Consider the following 15,160-nt stretch of genomic DNA (forward strand, 5'->3'; position numbering starts at 1 on the left):
CTAATATATAATATATACCACCAGGAGCCCATACATTCTAGATCATCACTAATATATAATATATACCACCAGGGGCCCATACATTCTATATCATCACTAATATATAATATATACCACCAGGGGCCCATACATTCTATATCATCACTAATATATAATATATACCACCAGGGGCCCATACATTCTATATCATCACTAATATATAATATAAACCACCAGGAGCCCATACATTCTATATCATCACTAATATATAATATAAACCACCAGGGGCCCATACATTCTATATCATCACTAATATATAATATATACCACCAGGATCCCATACATTCTATATCACCACTAATATATAATATAAACCACCAGGAGCCCATACATTCTATATCACCACTAATATTTAATATATACCACCAGGAGCCCATACATTCTATATCATCACTAATATATAATATATACCACCAGGGGCCCATACATTCTATATCATCACTAATATATAATATAAACCACCAGGAGCCCATACATTCTATATCATCACTAATATATAATATAAACCACCAGGGGCCCATACATTCTATATCATCACTAATATATAATATATACCACCAGGAGCCCATACATTCTATATCATCACTAATATATAATATAAACCACCAGGAGCCCATACATTCTATATCACCACTAATATTTAATATATACCACCAGGAGCCCATACATTCTATATCATCACTAATATATAATATAAACCACCAGGAGCCCATACATTCTAGATCATCACTAATATATAATATATACCACCAGGGGTTCATACATTCTGTATCATCACTAATATATACCACCAGGGGTTCATACATTCTGTATCATCACTAATATATACCACCAGGAGCTCATACATTCTGTATCATCACTAATATATAATATATACCACCAGGAACCCATACATTCTATATCATCACTAATATATAATATATACCACCAGGAGCCCATACATTATGTATCATCACTAATATATAATATATACCACCAGAGGCCCATACATTCTATATCATCACTAATATATAATATATACCACCAGGGGCCCATACATTCTATATCATCACTAATATATAATATATACCAGCAGAGGCCCATACATTCTATATCACTAATATATAATATATACCACCAGGAGCCCATACATTCTGTATCATCACTAATATATAATATATACCACCAGAGGCCCATACATTCTATATCATCACTAATATATAATATATACCACCAGAGGCCCATACATTCTATATCATCACTAATATATAATATATACCACCAGAGGCCCATACATTCTATATCATCACTAATATATAATATATACCACCAGGAGCCCATACATTCTGTATCATCACTAATATATAATATATACCACCAGAGGCCCATACATTCTATATCATCACTAATATATAATATATACCACCAGGGGCCCATACATTCTATATCATCACTAATATATAATATATACCACCAGGAGCCCATACATTCTATATCATCACTAATATATAATATATACCACCAGGGGCCCATACATTCTATATCATCACTAATATATAATATATACCACCAGAGGCCCATACATTCTATATCATCACTAATATATAATATATACCACCAGGAGCCCATACATTCTGTATCATCACTAATATATAATATATACCACCAGAGGCCCATACATTCTATATCATCACTAATATATAATATATACCACCAGAGGCCCATACATTCTATATCATCACTAATATATAATATATACCACCAGGGGCCCATACATTCTATATCATCACTAATATATAATATATACCACCAGGAGCCCATACATTCTATATCATCACTAATATATAATATATACCACCAGGAGCCCATACATTCTATATCATCACTAATATATAATATATACCACCAGGAGCCCATACATTCTGTATCATCACTAATATATAATATATAGCACCAGGGGCTCATACATTCTATATCATCACTAATATATAATATAAACCACCAGGAGCCCATACATTCTATATCATCACTAATATATAATATATACCACCAGGAGCCCATACATTCTGTATCATCACTAATATATAATATATATCACCAGGGGCCCATACATTCTATATCATCACTAATATTTAATATATACCACCAGGGGCCCATACATTCTATATCATCACTAATATATAATATATACCACCAGGGGCCCATACATTCTATATCATCACTAATATATAATATAAACCACCAGGAGCCCATACATTCTATATCATCACTAATATATAATATATACCACCAGGGGCCCATACATTCTGTATCATCACTAATATATAATATATACCACCAGGGGCCCATACATTCTGTATTATCAGTAATATATAATATATACCACCAGGAGCCCATACATTCTATATCAACACTAATATATAATATATACCACCAGGAGCCCATACTTTCTTTATCATCACTAATAAATAATATATACCACCAGGAGCTCATACATTCTGTATCATCACTAATATATAAAATATACCACCAGGGGCCCATACATTCTATATCATCACTAATATATAATATATACCACCAGGAGCCCATACATTCTATATCATCACTAATATATAACATATACCACCAGGAGCCCATACATTCTATATCATCACTAATATATAATATATACCACCAGGAACTCATACATTCTGTATCATCACTAATATATAATATAAACCACCAGGAGCCCATACATTCTATATCATCACTAATATATAATATATACCACCAGGAGTCCATACATTCTATATCATCACTAATATATAATATACCACCAGGGGTCCATACATTCTATATCATCACTAATATATAATATACCACCAGGGGTCCATACATTCTATATCATCACTAACATTTAATATACACCACCAGGGGCCCATACATTTTATAACATCACTAATATATAATATATACCACCAGAGGCCCATACATTCTATATCATCACTAATATATAATATATACCACCAGAGGCCCATACATTCTATATCATCTCTAATATATAATATATACCACCAGAGGCCCATACATTCTATATCATCACTATTATATAATATATACCACCAGGGGCCCATACATTCTATATCATCACTAATATATAATATAAACCACCAGGGGCCCATACATTCTATATCACCACTAATATATAATATATACCACCAGGAGCCCATACATTCTAGATCATCACTAATATATAATATATACCACCAGGGGCCCATACATTCTATATCATCACTAATATATAATATATACCACCAGGGGCCCATACATTCTATATCATCACTAATATATAATATAAACCACCAGGGGCCCATACATTCTATATCATCACTAATATATAATATATACCACCAGGAGCCCATACATTCTGTATCATCACTAATATATAATATATACCACCAGTAGCCCATACATTCTATATCACCACTAATATATAATATAAACCACCAGGAGCCCATACATTCTATATCACCACTAATATTTAATATATACCACCAGGAGCCCATACATTCTATATCATCACTAATATATAATATATACCACCAGGGGCCCATACATTCTATACCATCACTAATATATAATATAAACCACCAGGGGCCCATACATTCTATACCATCACTAATATATAATATATACCACCAGGGGCCCATACATTCTATATCATCACTAATATATAATATAAACCACCAGGGGCCCATACATTCTATATCATCACTAATATATAATATATACCACCAGGAGCCCATACATTCTATATCATCACTAATATATAATATATACCACCAGGGGCTCATACATTCTATATCATCACTAATATATAATATATACCACCAGGGGCCCATACATTCTATATCATCACTAATATATAATATATACCACCAGGGGCCCATACATTCTATATCATCACTAATATATAATATAAACCACCAGGGGCCCATACATTCTATATCATCACTAATATATAATATATACCACCAGGAGCCCATACATTCTATATCATCACTAATATATAATATATACCACCAGGAGCCCATACATTCTATATCATCACTAATATATAATATATACCACCAGGAGCCCATACATTCTTTATCATCACTAATTTATAATATATACCACCAGGAGCTCATACATTCTGTATCATCACTAATATATAATATATACCACCAGGGGCCCATACATTCTCTATCATCACTAATATATAATATATATCACCAGGGGCCCATACATTCTATGTCATCACTAATATATAATATATACCACCAGGAGCCCATACATTCTATATCATCACTAATATATAATATATACCACCAGGAGCCCATACATTCTGTATCATCACTAATATATAATATATACCACCAGGAGCCCATACATTCTATATCATCACTAATATATAATATATACCACCAGGAGCTCATACATTCTATATCATCACTAATATATAATATATACCACCAGGAGCTCATACATTCTGTATCATCACTAATATATAATATAAACCACCAGGAGCCCATACATTCTATATCATCACTAATATATAATATATACCACCAGGAGTCCATACATTCTATATCATCACTAATATATAATATACCACCAGGGGTCCATACATTCTATATCATCACTAACATTTAATATACACCACCAGGGGCCCATACATTTTATAACATCACTAATATATAATATATACCACCAGAGGCCCATACATTCTATATCATCACTAATATATAATATATACCACCAGAGGCCCATACATTCTATATCATCTCTAATATATAATATATACCACCAGAGGCCCATACATTCTATATCATCACTATTATATAATATATACCACCAGGGGCCCATACATTCTATATCATCACTAATATATAATATAAACCACCAGGGGCCCATACATTCTATATCACCACTAATATATAATATATACCACCAGGAGCCCATACATTCTAGATCATCACTAATATATAATATATACCACCAGGGGCCCATACATTCTATATCATCACTAATATATAATATATACCACCAGGGGCCCATACATTCTATATCATCACTAATATATAATATAAACCACCAGGAGCCCATACATTCTATATCATCACTAATATATAATATAAACCACCAGGGGCCCATACATTCTATATCATCACTAATATATAATATATACCACCAGGATCCCATACATTCTATATCACCACTAATATATAATATAAACCACCAGGAGCCCATACATTCTATATCACCACTAATATTTAATATATACCACCAGGAGCCCATACATTCTATATCATCACTAATATATAATATATACCACCAGGGGCCCATACATTCTATATCATCACTAATATATAATATAAACCACCAGGAGCCCATACATTCTATATCACCACTAATATTTAATATATACCACCAGGAGCCCATACATTCTATATCATCACTAATATATAATATAAACCACCAGGGGCCCATACATTCTATATCATCACTAATATATAATATAAACCACCAGGGGCCCATACATTCTATATCATCACTAATATATAATATATACCACCAGGAGCCCATACATTCTATATCATCACTAATATATAATATAAACCACCAGGAGCCCATACATTCTATATCACCACTAATATTTAATATATACCACCAGGAGCCCATACATTCTATATCACCACTAATATATAATATATACCACCAGGGGCCCATACATTCTAGATCATCACTAATATATAATATATACCACCAGGGGCCCATACATTCTAGATCATCACTAATATATAATATATACCACCAGGGGCCCATACATTCTATATCATCACTAATATATAATATAAACCACCAGGAGCCCATACATTCTATATCATCACTAATATATAATATATACCACCAGGGGTTCATACATTCTGTATCATCACTAATATATACCACCAGGACCTCATACATTCTGTATCATCACTAATATATAATATATACCACCAGAGGTCCATACATTCTATATCATCACTAATATATAATATATACCACCAGAGGCCCATACATTCTATATCATCACTAATATATAATATATACCACCAGGGGCCCATACATTCTATATCATCACTAATATATAATATATACCACCAGGAGCCCATACATTCTGTATCATCACTAATATATAATATATAGCACCAGGGGCTCATACATTCTATATCATCACTAATATATAATATATAGCACCAGGGGCTCATACATTCTATATCATCACTAATATATAATATATACCACCAGGGGCCCATACATTCTATATCATCACTAATATATAATATATACCACCAGGGGCCCATACATTCTATATCATCACTAATATATAATATATACCACCAGGGGCCCATACATTCTATATCATCACTAATATATAATATATACCACCAGGGGCCCATACATTCTTTATCATCACTAATATATAATATATACCACCAGGAGCCCATACATTCTATATCATCACTAATATATAATATATACCACCAGGAGCCCATACATTCTATATCATCACTAATATATAATATATACCACCAGGGGCCCATACATTCTATATCATCACTAATATATAATATATACCACCAGAGGCCCATACATTCTATATCATCACTAATATATAATATATACCACCAGAGGCCCATACATTCTATATCATCACTAATATATAATATATACCACCAGAGGCCCATACATTCTATATCATCACTAATATATAATATATACCACCAGGAGCCCATACATTCTATATCATCACTAATATATAATATATATCACCAGGAGCCCATACATTCTATATCATCACTAATATATAATATATATCACCAGGGGCCCATACATTCTATATCATCACTAATATATACCACCAGGAGCCCATACATTCTATATCATCACTAATATATAATATATACCACCAGGGGCCCATACATTCTATATCATCACTAATATATAATATATACCACCAGGAGCCCATACATTCTATATCACCACTAATATATAATATATACCACCAGGAGTCCATACATTCTGTATCATCACTAATATATAATATATACCACCAGGAGCCCATACATTCTATATCATCACTAATATATAATATATACCACCAGGGGTTCATACATTCTATATCATCACTAATATATAATATATACCACCAGGAGCTCATACAGTCTGTATCATCACTAATATATAATATATACCACCAGGAGCTCATACAGTCTGTATCATCACTAATATATAATATATACCACCAGGGGCCCATACATTCTGTATCATCACTAATATATAATATATACCACCAGGAGCCCATACATTCTATATCATCACTAATATATAATATATACCACCAGGAGCCCATACATTCTATATCATCACTAATATATAATATAAACCACCAGGAGCCCATACATTCTATATCATCACTAATATATAATATATACCACCAGGGGCCCATACATTCTATATCATCACTAATATATAATATATACCACCAGGGGCCCATACATTCTATATCATCACTAATATATAATATATACCACCAGGAGCCCATACATTCTATATCATCACTAATATATAATATATACCACCAGGAGCCCGTACATTCTATATCATCACTAATATATAATATATACCACCAGAGGCCCATACATTCTATATCATCACTAATATACAATATATACCACCAGGAGCCCGTACATTCTATATCATCACTAATATATAATATATACCACCAGGGGTTCATACATTCTATATCATTGCTTGTAGTCTGGAAAAGTGGAAACAACACTTAGCAAAAATCTGCTGACGGATTTTGCTTGTGTAATCCTTAGACAGGGTGCTTTAGGGGTTAAAGCATAGATTTCAACAATGTCTCTTTTATCAACCTCAGTGGTTTTGCTCGCTTGCCTTGATTGTTTTAGCTTATCATTGCTGCACACTGCAGCGCTGCCTCCTGGTCTGGCTCCGCCCTCTCCTGTCATAGGCAGCTCACTGTCTATGGACACTGTATACACAGAGCCTGGTGGGGGCGGGGCTTGCTTTCTCAGCTCTGCTGTATTGCTAAATCTAAAGGCTCTGATTGTGTGAGAACGGCTGCACCCAGTAATATAAGTGACACATCACTGGATTCAGCTTCCCTCTGCCTGCATTATGCTGCTGACAGATTCCCTTTAATTCCATCTTGTATGTTACAGATCTGGACAGAATACAACAGTGGGGTTCATGAAGGTTTCAGACATGTCACGAGTGATCTCACAGGGGGATTCCACTAACAACCTTACACTTTACTGATGACACCAACTATTCATTTACATGTATCATTGCATTAAAGTACAGTGTTAGCTTTTATTAATTCCTTGTATATCATGAATTCGTTGGGATTTGAAGGGCTATAGGTCGTCCAGGTCATTACCTCACTTAGCCTAGTCAGTGGCTGCAGAACGTCGCGTTCCATGTTCATTTCATACTCTGCCAGAGCCTGGGCCAGAGACCCCTCCACAAAGCAGCCCATCTCCAGCGTCCTCCTAAGGGGCCACACAGGAGAGGTTATCATCTCAGAGCAGGCGTTCCCCATCACTCCGGATCCACATCTGACCAGCACTCTCACCTCAGACTCGACTCGCTCTCCATTTCCTTCATGCCATCAGCCATGGCTAATGACAGAGACATCAGGGCGAGTTTCTTCTGCAAAGACAAAAACTCCCTCAGAAGGCTAATTCCATCTAGAAACGTCCTCCTGCCCCAGACAGAAAACCCCACTAGCCCCAGACAGAGAACCCCACTCGCTCACCAGCCTCTTCTCCATGTCCGAGCTCGCCGGACCCTGCATGCAATTTGCCAGACGCTTTCCAACAAGATGAGCCAGGCGCTTTATAACATCCACCTGCTGATCTGCCTGGGGAACAAACACGTGGAGAGATTAGGCTGATCAACACGGCACCCCACCCCAACATCATCCTGTATATAGTATCCAGCATTCCATCTATACCACCATTATCCCACGGGTCGCACTCAACACCCCTATATAACACCCGTCATACGGCATATTACAGAGGTAAAGCTAGTGTCTCAATGATGGAAGCAGGAATTTTACTCACAGGTAAGAATTCCTCGGTTAGCAGGTCGGTGACATCTTGTGATCTGGAACAATTTAAGGAAAGGTTAAAGTGTACCTGTGCTTATGAGGAATAAGATTATTTATTGCCATGTATCCTTCTCTATCTCCAATGTCTCCCATACACAGTACACACCAACCCAAAGCATTCCTGCTCTCCAATCTCTATGCAGCACGAAGGATATACAGCAGTACTGAGCAGTGTAGCTGTGACTAATGCTATGAAGAGATACAATACTGGAAGCAACAGCATGGAGGACATACAGCAGTACTGAGCAGTGTAGCTGTGACGAATGCTATGAAGAGATACAATACTGGAAGCATCAGCACGGAAGACATACTGCAGTACTGAGCAGTGTAGCTGTGACTAATGCTATGAAGAGATACAATACTGGAAGCAGCAGCATGGAGGACATACAGCAGTACTGAGCAGTGTAGCTGTGACTAATGCTATAAAGAGATACAATACTGGAAGCAGCAGCATGGAGGACATACAGCAGTACTGAGCAGTGTAGCTGTGACTAATGCTATGAAGAGATACAATACTGGAAGCAGCAGCATGGAGGACATACAGCAGTACTGAGCAGTGTAGCTGTGACTAATGCTATGAAGAGATACAATACTGGAAGCAGCAGCATGGAGGACATACAGCAGTACTGAGCAGTGTAGCTGTGACTAATGCTATGAAGAGATACAATACTGGAAGCCGCAGCATGGAGGACATACAGCAGTACTGCGCAATGTAACTGTGACTAATGCTATGAAGAGATACAATACTGGAAGCAGCAGCATGGAGGACATACAGCAGTACTGAGCAGTGTAGCTGTGACGAATGCTATGAAGAGATACAATACTGGAAGCAGCAGCATGGAGGACATACAGCAGTACTGAGCAGTGTAGCTGTGACGAATGCTATGAAGAGATACAATACTGGAAGCAGCAGCATGGAGGACAAGAGCAGTACTGAGCAGTGTAGCGGTGACGAATGCTATGAAGAGATACAATACTGGAAGCAGCAGCATGGAGGACATACAGCAGTACTGAGCAGTGTAGCTGTGACGAATGCTATGAAGAGATACAATACTGGAAGCAGCAGCATGGAGGACATACAGCAGTATTGCGCAATGTAACTGACTAATGCTATGAAGAGATACAATACTGGAAGCAGCAGCATGGAGGACAAACAGCAGTACTGAGCAGTGTAGCTGTGACAAATGCTATGAAGAGATACAATACTGGAAGCAACAGCATGGAGGACATACAGCAGTACTGAGCAGTGTAGCTGTGACGAATGCTATGAAGAGATACAATACTGGAAGCAGCAGCATGGAGGACAAGAGCAGTACTGAGCAGTGTAGCGGTGACGAATGCTATGAAGAGATACAATACTGGAAGCAGCAGTATGGAGGACATACAGCAGTACTGAGCAGTGTAGCTGTGACGAATGCTATGAAGAGATACAATACTGGAAGCAGCAGCATGGAGGACATACAGCAGTACTGAGCAGTGTAGCTGTGACTAATTCTATGAAGAGATACAATACTGGAAGCAGCAGCATGGAGGACATACAGCAGTACTGAGCAGTGTAGCTGTGACTAATGCTATGAAGAGATACAATACTGGAAGCAGCAGCATGGAGGACATACAGCAGTACTGAGCAGTGTAGCTGTGACTAATGCTATGAAGAGATACAATACTGGAAGCAGCAGCACGGAGGACATACAGCAGTACTGAGCAGTGTAGCTGTGACTAATGCTATGAAGAGATACAATACTGGAAGCAGCAGCATGGAGGACATACAGCAGTACTGAGCAGTGTAGCTGTGACGAATGCTATGAAGAGATACAATACTGGAAGCAGCAGCATGGAGGACATACAGCAGTACTGAGCAGTGTAGCTGTGACGAATGCTATGAAGAGATACAATACTGGAAGCAGCAGCATGGAGGACATACAGCAGTACTGAGCAGTGTAGCTGTGACGAATGCTATGAAGAGATACAATACTGGAAGCAGCAGCATGGAGGACATACAGCAGTACTGAGCAGTGTAGCTGTGACGAATGCTATGAAGAGATACAATACTGGAAGCAGCAGCACGGAGGACATACAGCAGTACTGAGCAGTGTAGCTGTGACGAATGCTAGTGAGAGATAAAACACTGTAAGCTTTTCAACCCTGCTTCCACAGAATTTAAAAAAAAATTAAACTCATGAAATTGGCCTGGACAGAAATGATGGTTCTTCTTCTTCTTAACTTAATATTTTGTTGAACCTTTTGCGGCGATCACTGCAATCAAACGATTACTGTAACTGTCAATGAGACTGACACTGGGCAGCACATTTCTCTCAAGAATCCCTTGATAGTCTTGAGATTTCATTGTACCCTGCACAGATTCAAGACACCCTGTGCCAGATGCAGCAGAGCAGCACCAGAACATAACAGAGCCTCCTCCATGTTTCACAGTAGGGACAGTGTTCTTTTCTTGATATGCTTCATTTTTCCATCTAGAGCTGATGTGCCTTGCCAAAAACTTCCATTTTTGTCTCATCTGTCCATAGGACATTCTGCCAGAAGCTTTGTGGCTTGTCAACATGTAATTTGGCAAATTCCAGTCTGGCTTTTTGAGGATTTTTTTTTCAACAATGGTGTTCTCCTTGGTCGTCTCCCATGAAGTCCACTTTGGATCAAACAACGACGGATGGTGCGATCTGACACTGATGTTCCTTGAAAAGCTTTCTCCTACTGAACTAACAGTCCTTCTGAAGACTAATCCACCTGCATATATTCAGTGGTGATAGCAGGAGTTAGGCAGGCAGGGTATGTGGCAGACTGCACGGCATATAGCAAGAGTCCATTCAACGTCCTGTTAGTCTAGGTATTCCACAAGATACATACATATATATATATGCCCAGGTCCTCAGCGGGCCCCCGAGCAGGACGCACGGGGGCCCCTGGTTAACATGGCTGCTGGTGCTCCGCACTGCAAGGGCTCCGGGGACCCATGGCCAGATTGCCCTCATCCTGTGCGGCGGGCAGGGAGCGATCCCACCAGCTCCGCTGCCGACAGGAGGAAAGTGGCAGTGGAGCTGGAGGGATCCGTCCTCTGCTTCCTGCCTGGCGCTACTTCCCTGACACAGGCTCGCGCTGCTTGATGACGTCATCATGCAGCGAGAGCCTGTGTCAGGGAAAAAGATGACGGGCAGGAAGCAGACGACGGTTATGCGGGGGAGCGTGCTGAGAGGTAAGGTTTTTTTTTTTTTTTTTTTTTTTAAGTGAGAGCAATGGTGATTGAGGAGGTGGGGGGAGCTATGACATGGTGGGGGAAGATATGGCATGGCAATGGGGGAGGTGGGAGAGATATGCATGGCATGGTGATGGAGGAGGTGGGGGGAGATATGCATGGCATGGTGATGGAGGAGGTGGGGGGGGAGATGACAGGGTGGGGGGAAGATATGGCATGGCAATGGGGGAGGTGGGGTGAGATATGCATGGCATGGTGTTGGAGGAGGTGGGGGGAAATATGCATGGCATAGTGATGGAGGAGGTTGGGGGAGATATGCACGGCATGGTGATAGAGCAGGTGGAGGGAGATATGGCAATGATGATGGAGCAGTTGAGGGGAGATATGGCAATGATGATGGAGCAGGTGAGGGGAGTTATGGCAATGATGAAAGAGCAGGTGAGGGGAGATATGGCAATGATGATGAAGCAGGTGAGGGGAGATATGGCAATGAAGACGGAGCAGGTGGGGGGAGATATGGCAATGATGACGGAGCATGTGGGGGGGAATATGGCAATGATGACTGAGCAGGTGGAGGGAGATATGACAATGATGAAGGAGCAGGTGGGGGGACATATGGCAATGATGGAGGTCGTGGGTGAGATATGACAATGTTGGAGAAGGTGGGGGAGACCAATGATGGGGATGGGAGGGAGCAATCATGGAGGAGGTGGGGGGAGAGCAATGATGGGGATGAGGGAGAGCAATTATGGAGGTGGGGGAGAGAAATGATGGGGAATTATTTGGACGCTATACGCTATGTGGTGGTAATATGTAGTCCATTCATGGTGTGGTGGTATTTCTCCCTTGTATGTAGTATTATTCGGTCACTATGTGGTGGTAATATGTAGTCCATTCATGGTGTGGTGGTATTTCTCCCTTGTATGCAGTATTATTCGGTCACTATGTGGTGGTAATATGTAGTCCATTCATGGTGTGGTGGTATTTCTCCCTTGTATGTAGTATTATTCGGTCACTATGTGGTGGTAATATGTAGTCCAGTCATGGTGTGGCAGTATTTCTCCCTGGTATGTGGCACTATTGGTGTTGTTATAGTGGATTGTGTTGTGTATGGCGGTCATTGGCTCTCTCTGATATTAATTAGGAGAAGATTCTTTATTTCCATTAGTGATTAAATACTTGAAACAAGATGCACTTACAGGGGTTCTCCAGGGAAAACAAGTTATCACCTCTCCACAGGATCAGTGATACATTATTGATTAGTGGGGTCTGAGTGCTGGGACCCGCACTGATTGGTAGAATGTGAAGCTTTTATCCCCATTAGACTGGAGCTCATGTGCAACTTAACCACTGATCCATTCATTCCCTCAGTGGCTGTTCTTGTATTTTTTCTGGAAGCCCCAAAGAGAATGAATGGAGCTGCGGTCAGACGTCCCACCTGCCGCGGCATTTTAAAATGGGGATAAGTGTCCTGACAGGGATAAAACTTCCCCATTCTTCCGATCGGTGCGGTTTCCAATGTTCGGACCTAAACGATCAGTAAGTTATCACCGATCCTGTGGAGCCCATGGATTGGTGATAACTTGTTTTAACCAAAGAACCCCTTTACTGCAAACTGCCGTAATTGTACATCCCAGTTATAACATGTGCACAGTAGATGTGCCGGAGCCGCCTGTGATTAACAGCAGACGCTCCATGATAACGGGGATATCGGCTATCAGGTATTTGCATATAGCGGTAGGGTGGGCCCCGAGGATCAATTCCTCCTGTGGGCCCCAGACACCCCAGTCTGACACTGGGTGTGTGTCCACTGTCTAAGATGTGGTGAGGAAGGACATTATGCCAAGGAATGCCAATGGTCACGGTAAATTGGGTTAAAAGACAGGAGGTCGCCAGTGCGGGGTGACTGGTAACAGTGACACGGAGGTGGCCCCTGAAGCAGATCCAAATATCACCAAACCCCAGAACGTCGCATGAGGTAAAATAGCTGCGTCAGTACTATCCCCAAGTGTGTTCCCATCTACAACACCTGCAAGAGAGACAGGGGCATCAGTTACTTAATGCCCAGTGCGGAGGTCAAACGATGTACTCCTGGGAGGAGGATTCCTCGGTCAGTAAAGATAGCCTCATCAGCCTAATCGGTGAAAGGTGCTTTATACAGTGCCAGCTAGATGGACCGCTGGTAAAAGCACTGTGGGACACAGGAGCCCATCGAGCCTTTTAAAGGAAGAATGGAGAAGGCGCTACCTGCCACATACCTGCCTTCCATCGTTAAAAGAACTCATAGGACCAGTGGAACTCCACGGAAAAGCCATCAACCAGACCGAAATCCCTTTCAAAGGCTGGCTGGAAGTGACTTTCCAACTAAGGGCCACAAAGAACAGCAACACCATTGAGCTTTTGGTACCTTTTCTCATGACCAGTGATCAGAACGTGGCAGAGGATCCTATCCTGGGCTATAATGTAATCAGTGAGGTCATCACGAAACACAAGTCAGGTGACACTGGTGGTGGATGCAACTGCCACATCGCTTGCCATACCCAACGCCATGGCGGAAAATATGATTCATAGAGTAAAGAAAGCACAGAATACAATGGACCTAAAGGAAGTCAAGGTAGGCTGGCGCCCAACCATCATCCCTGCAACGCAAATGGTGGGGGTGAGGTGTGGAGTCCGGGTAGAACCGGGAAGAAAAGTCCAGAAAAGACTGTTTGTGCCAAAAGACTCCT

General features: G+C 39.8%; 1 protein-coding gene across 2 annotated transcripts in view; it reads right to left on the minus strand.

Moving 5' to 3' along the window:
- Positions 1 to 15,160, minus strand: part of SH3BP1 (SH3 domain binding protein 1) — a 258,494-nt gene that overhangs the window by 104,826 nt on the left and 138,508 nt on the right. The window contains exons 2-5 of one of the 2 annotated variants that reach the window (XM_073645218.1): positions 9,174 to 9,216; positions 8,867 to 8,971; positions 8,684 to 8,760; positions 8,489 to 8,600 (exon numbers count right to left, since the gene is read on the minus strand). In XM_073645218.1, coding sequence (XP_073501319.1) covers positions 8,489 to 8,600; positions 8,684 to 8,760; positions 8,867 to 8,971; positions 9,174 to 9,216 — 337 coding nt within the window. The remainder of the gene's footprint in view (positions 1 to 8,488; positions 8,601 to 8,683; positions 8,761 to 8,866; positions 8,972 to 9,173; positions 9,217 to 15,160) is intronic. The other variant, XM_073645219.1, reaches the window with a different exon arrangement.

The sequence above is a fragment of the Phyllobates terribilis genome, unplaced genomic scaffold, assembly GCF_046119375.1.
Source record: "Phyllobates terribilis strain yellow unplaced genomic scaffold, ASM4611937v1 Scaffold_8__6_contigs__length_399053987, whole genome shotgun sequence".
Taxonomy (NCBI): Eukaryota; Metazoa; Chordata; class Amphibia; order Anura; family Dendrobatidae; genus Phyllobates; species Phyllobates terribilis.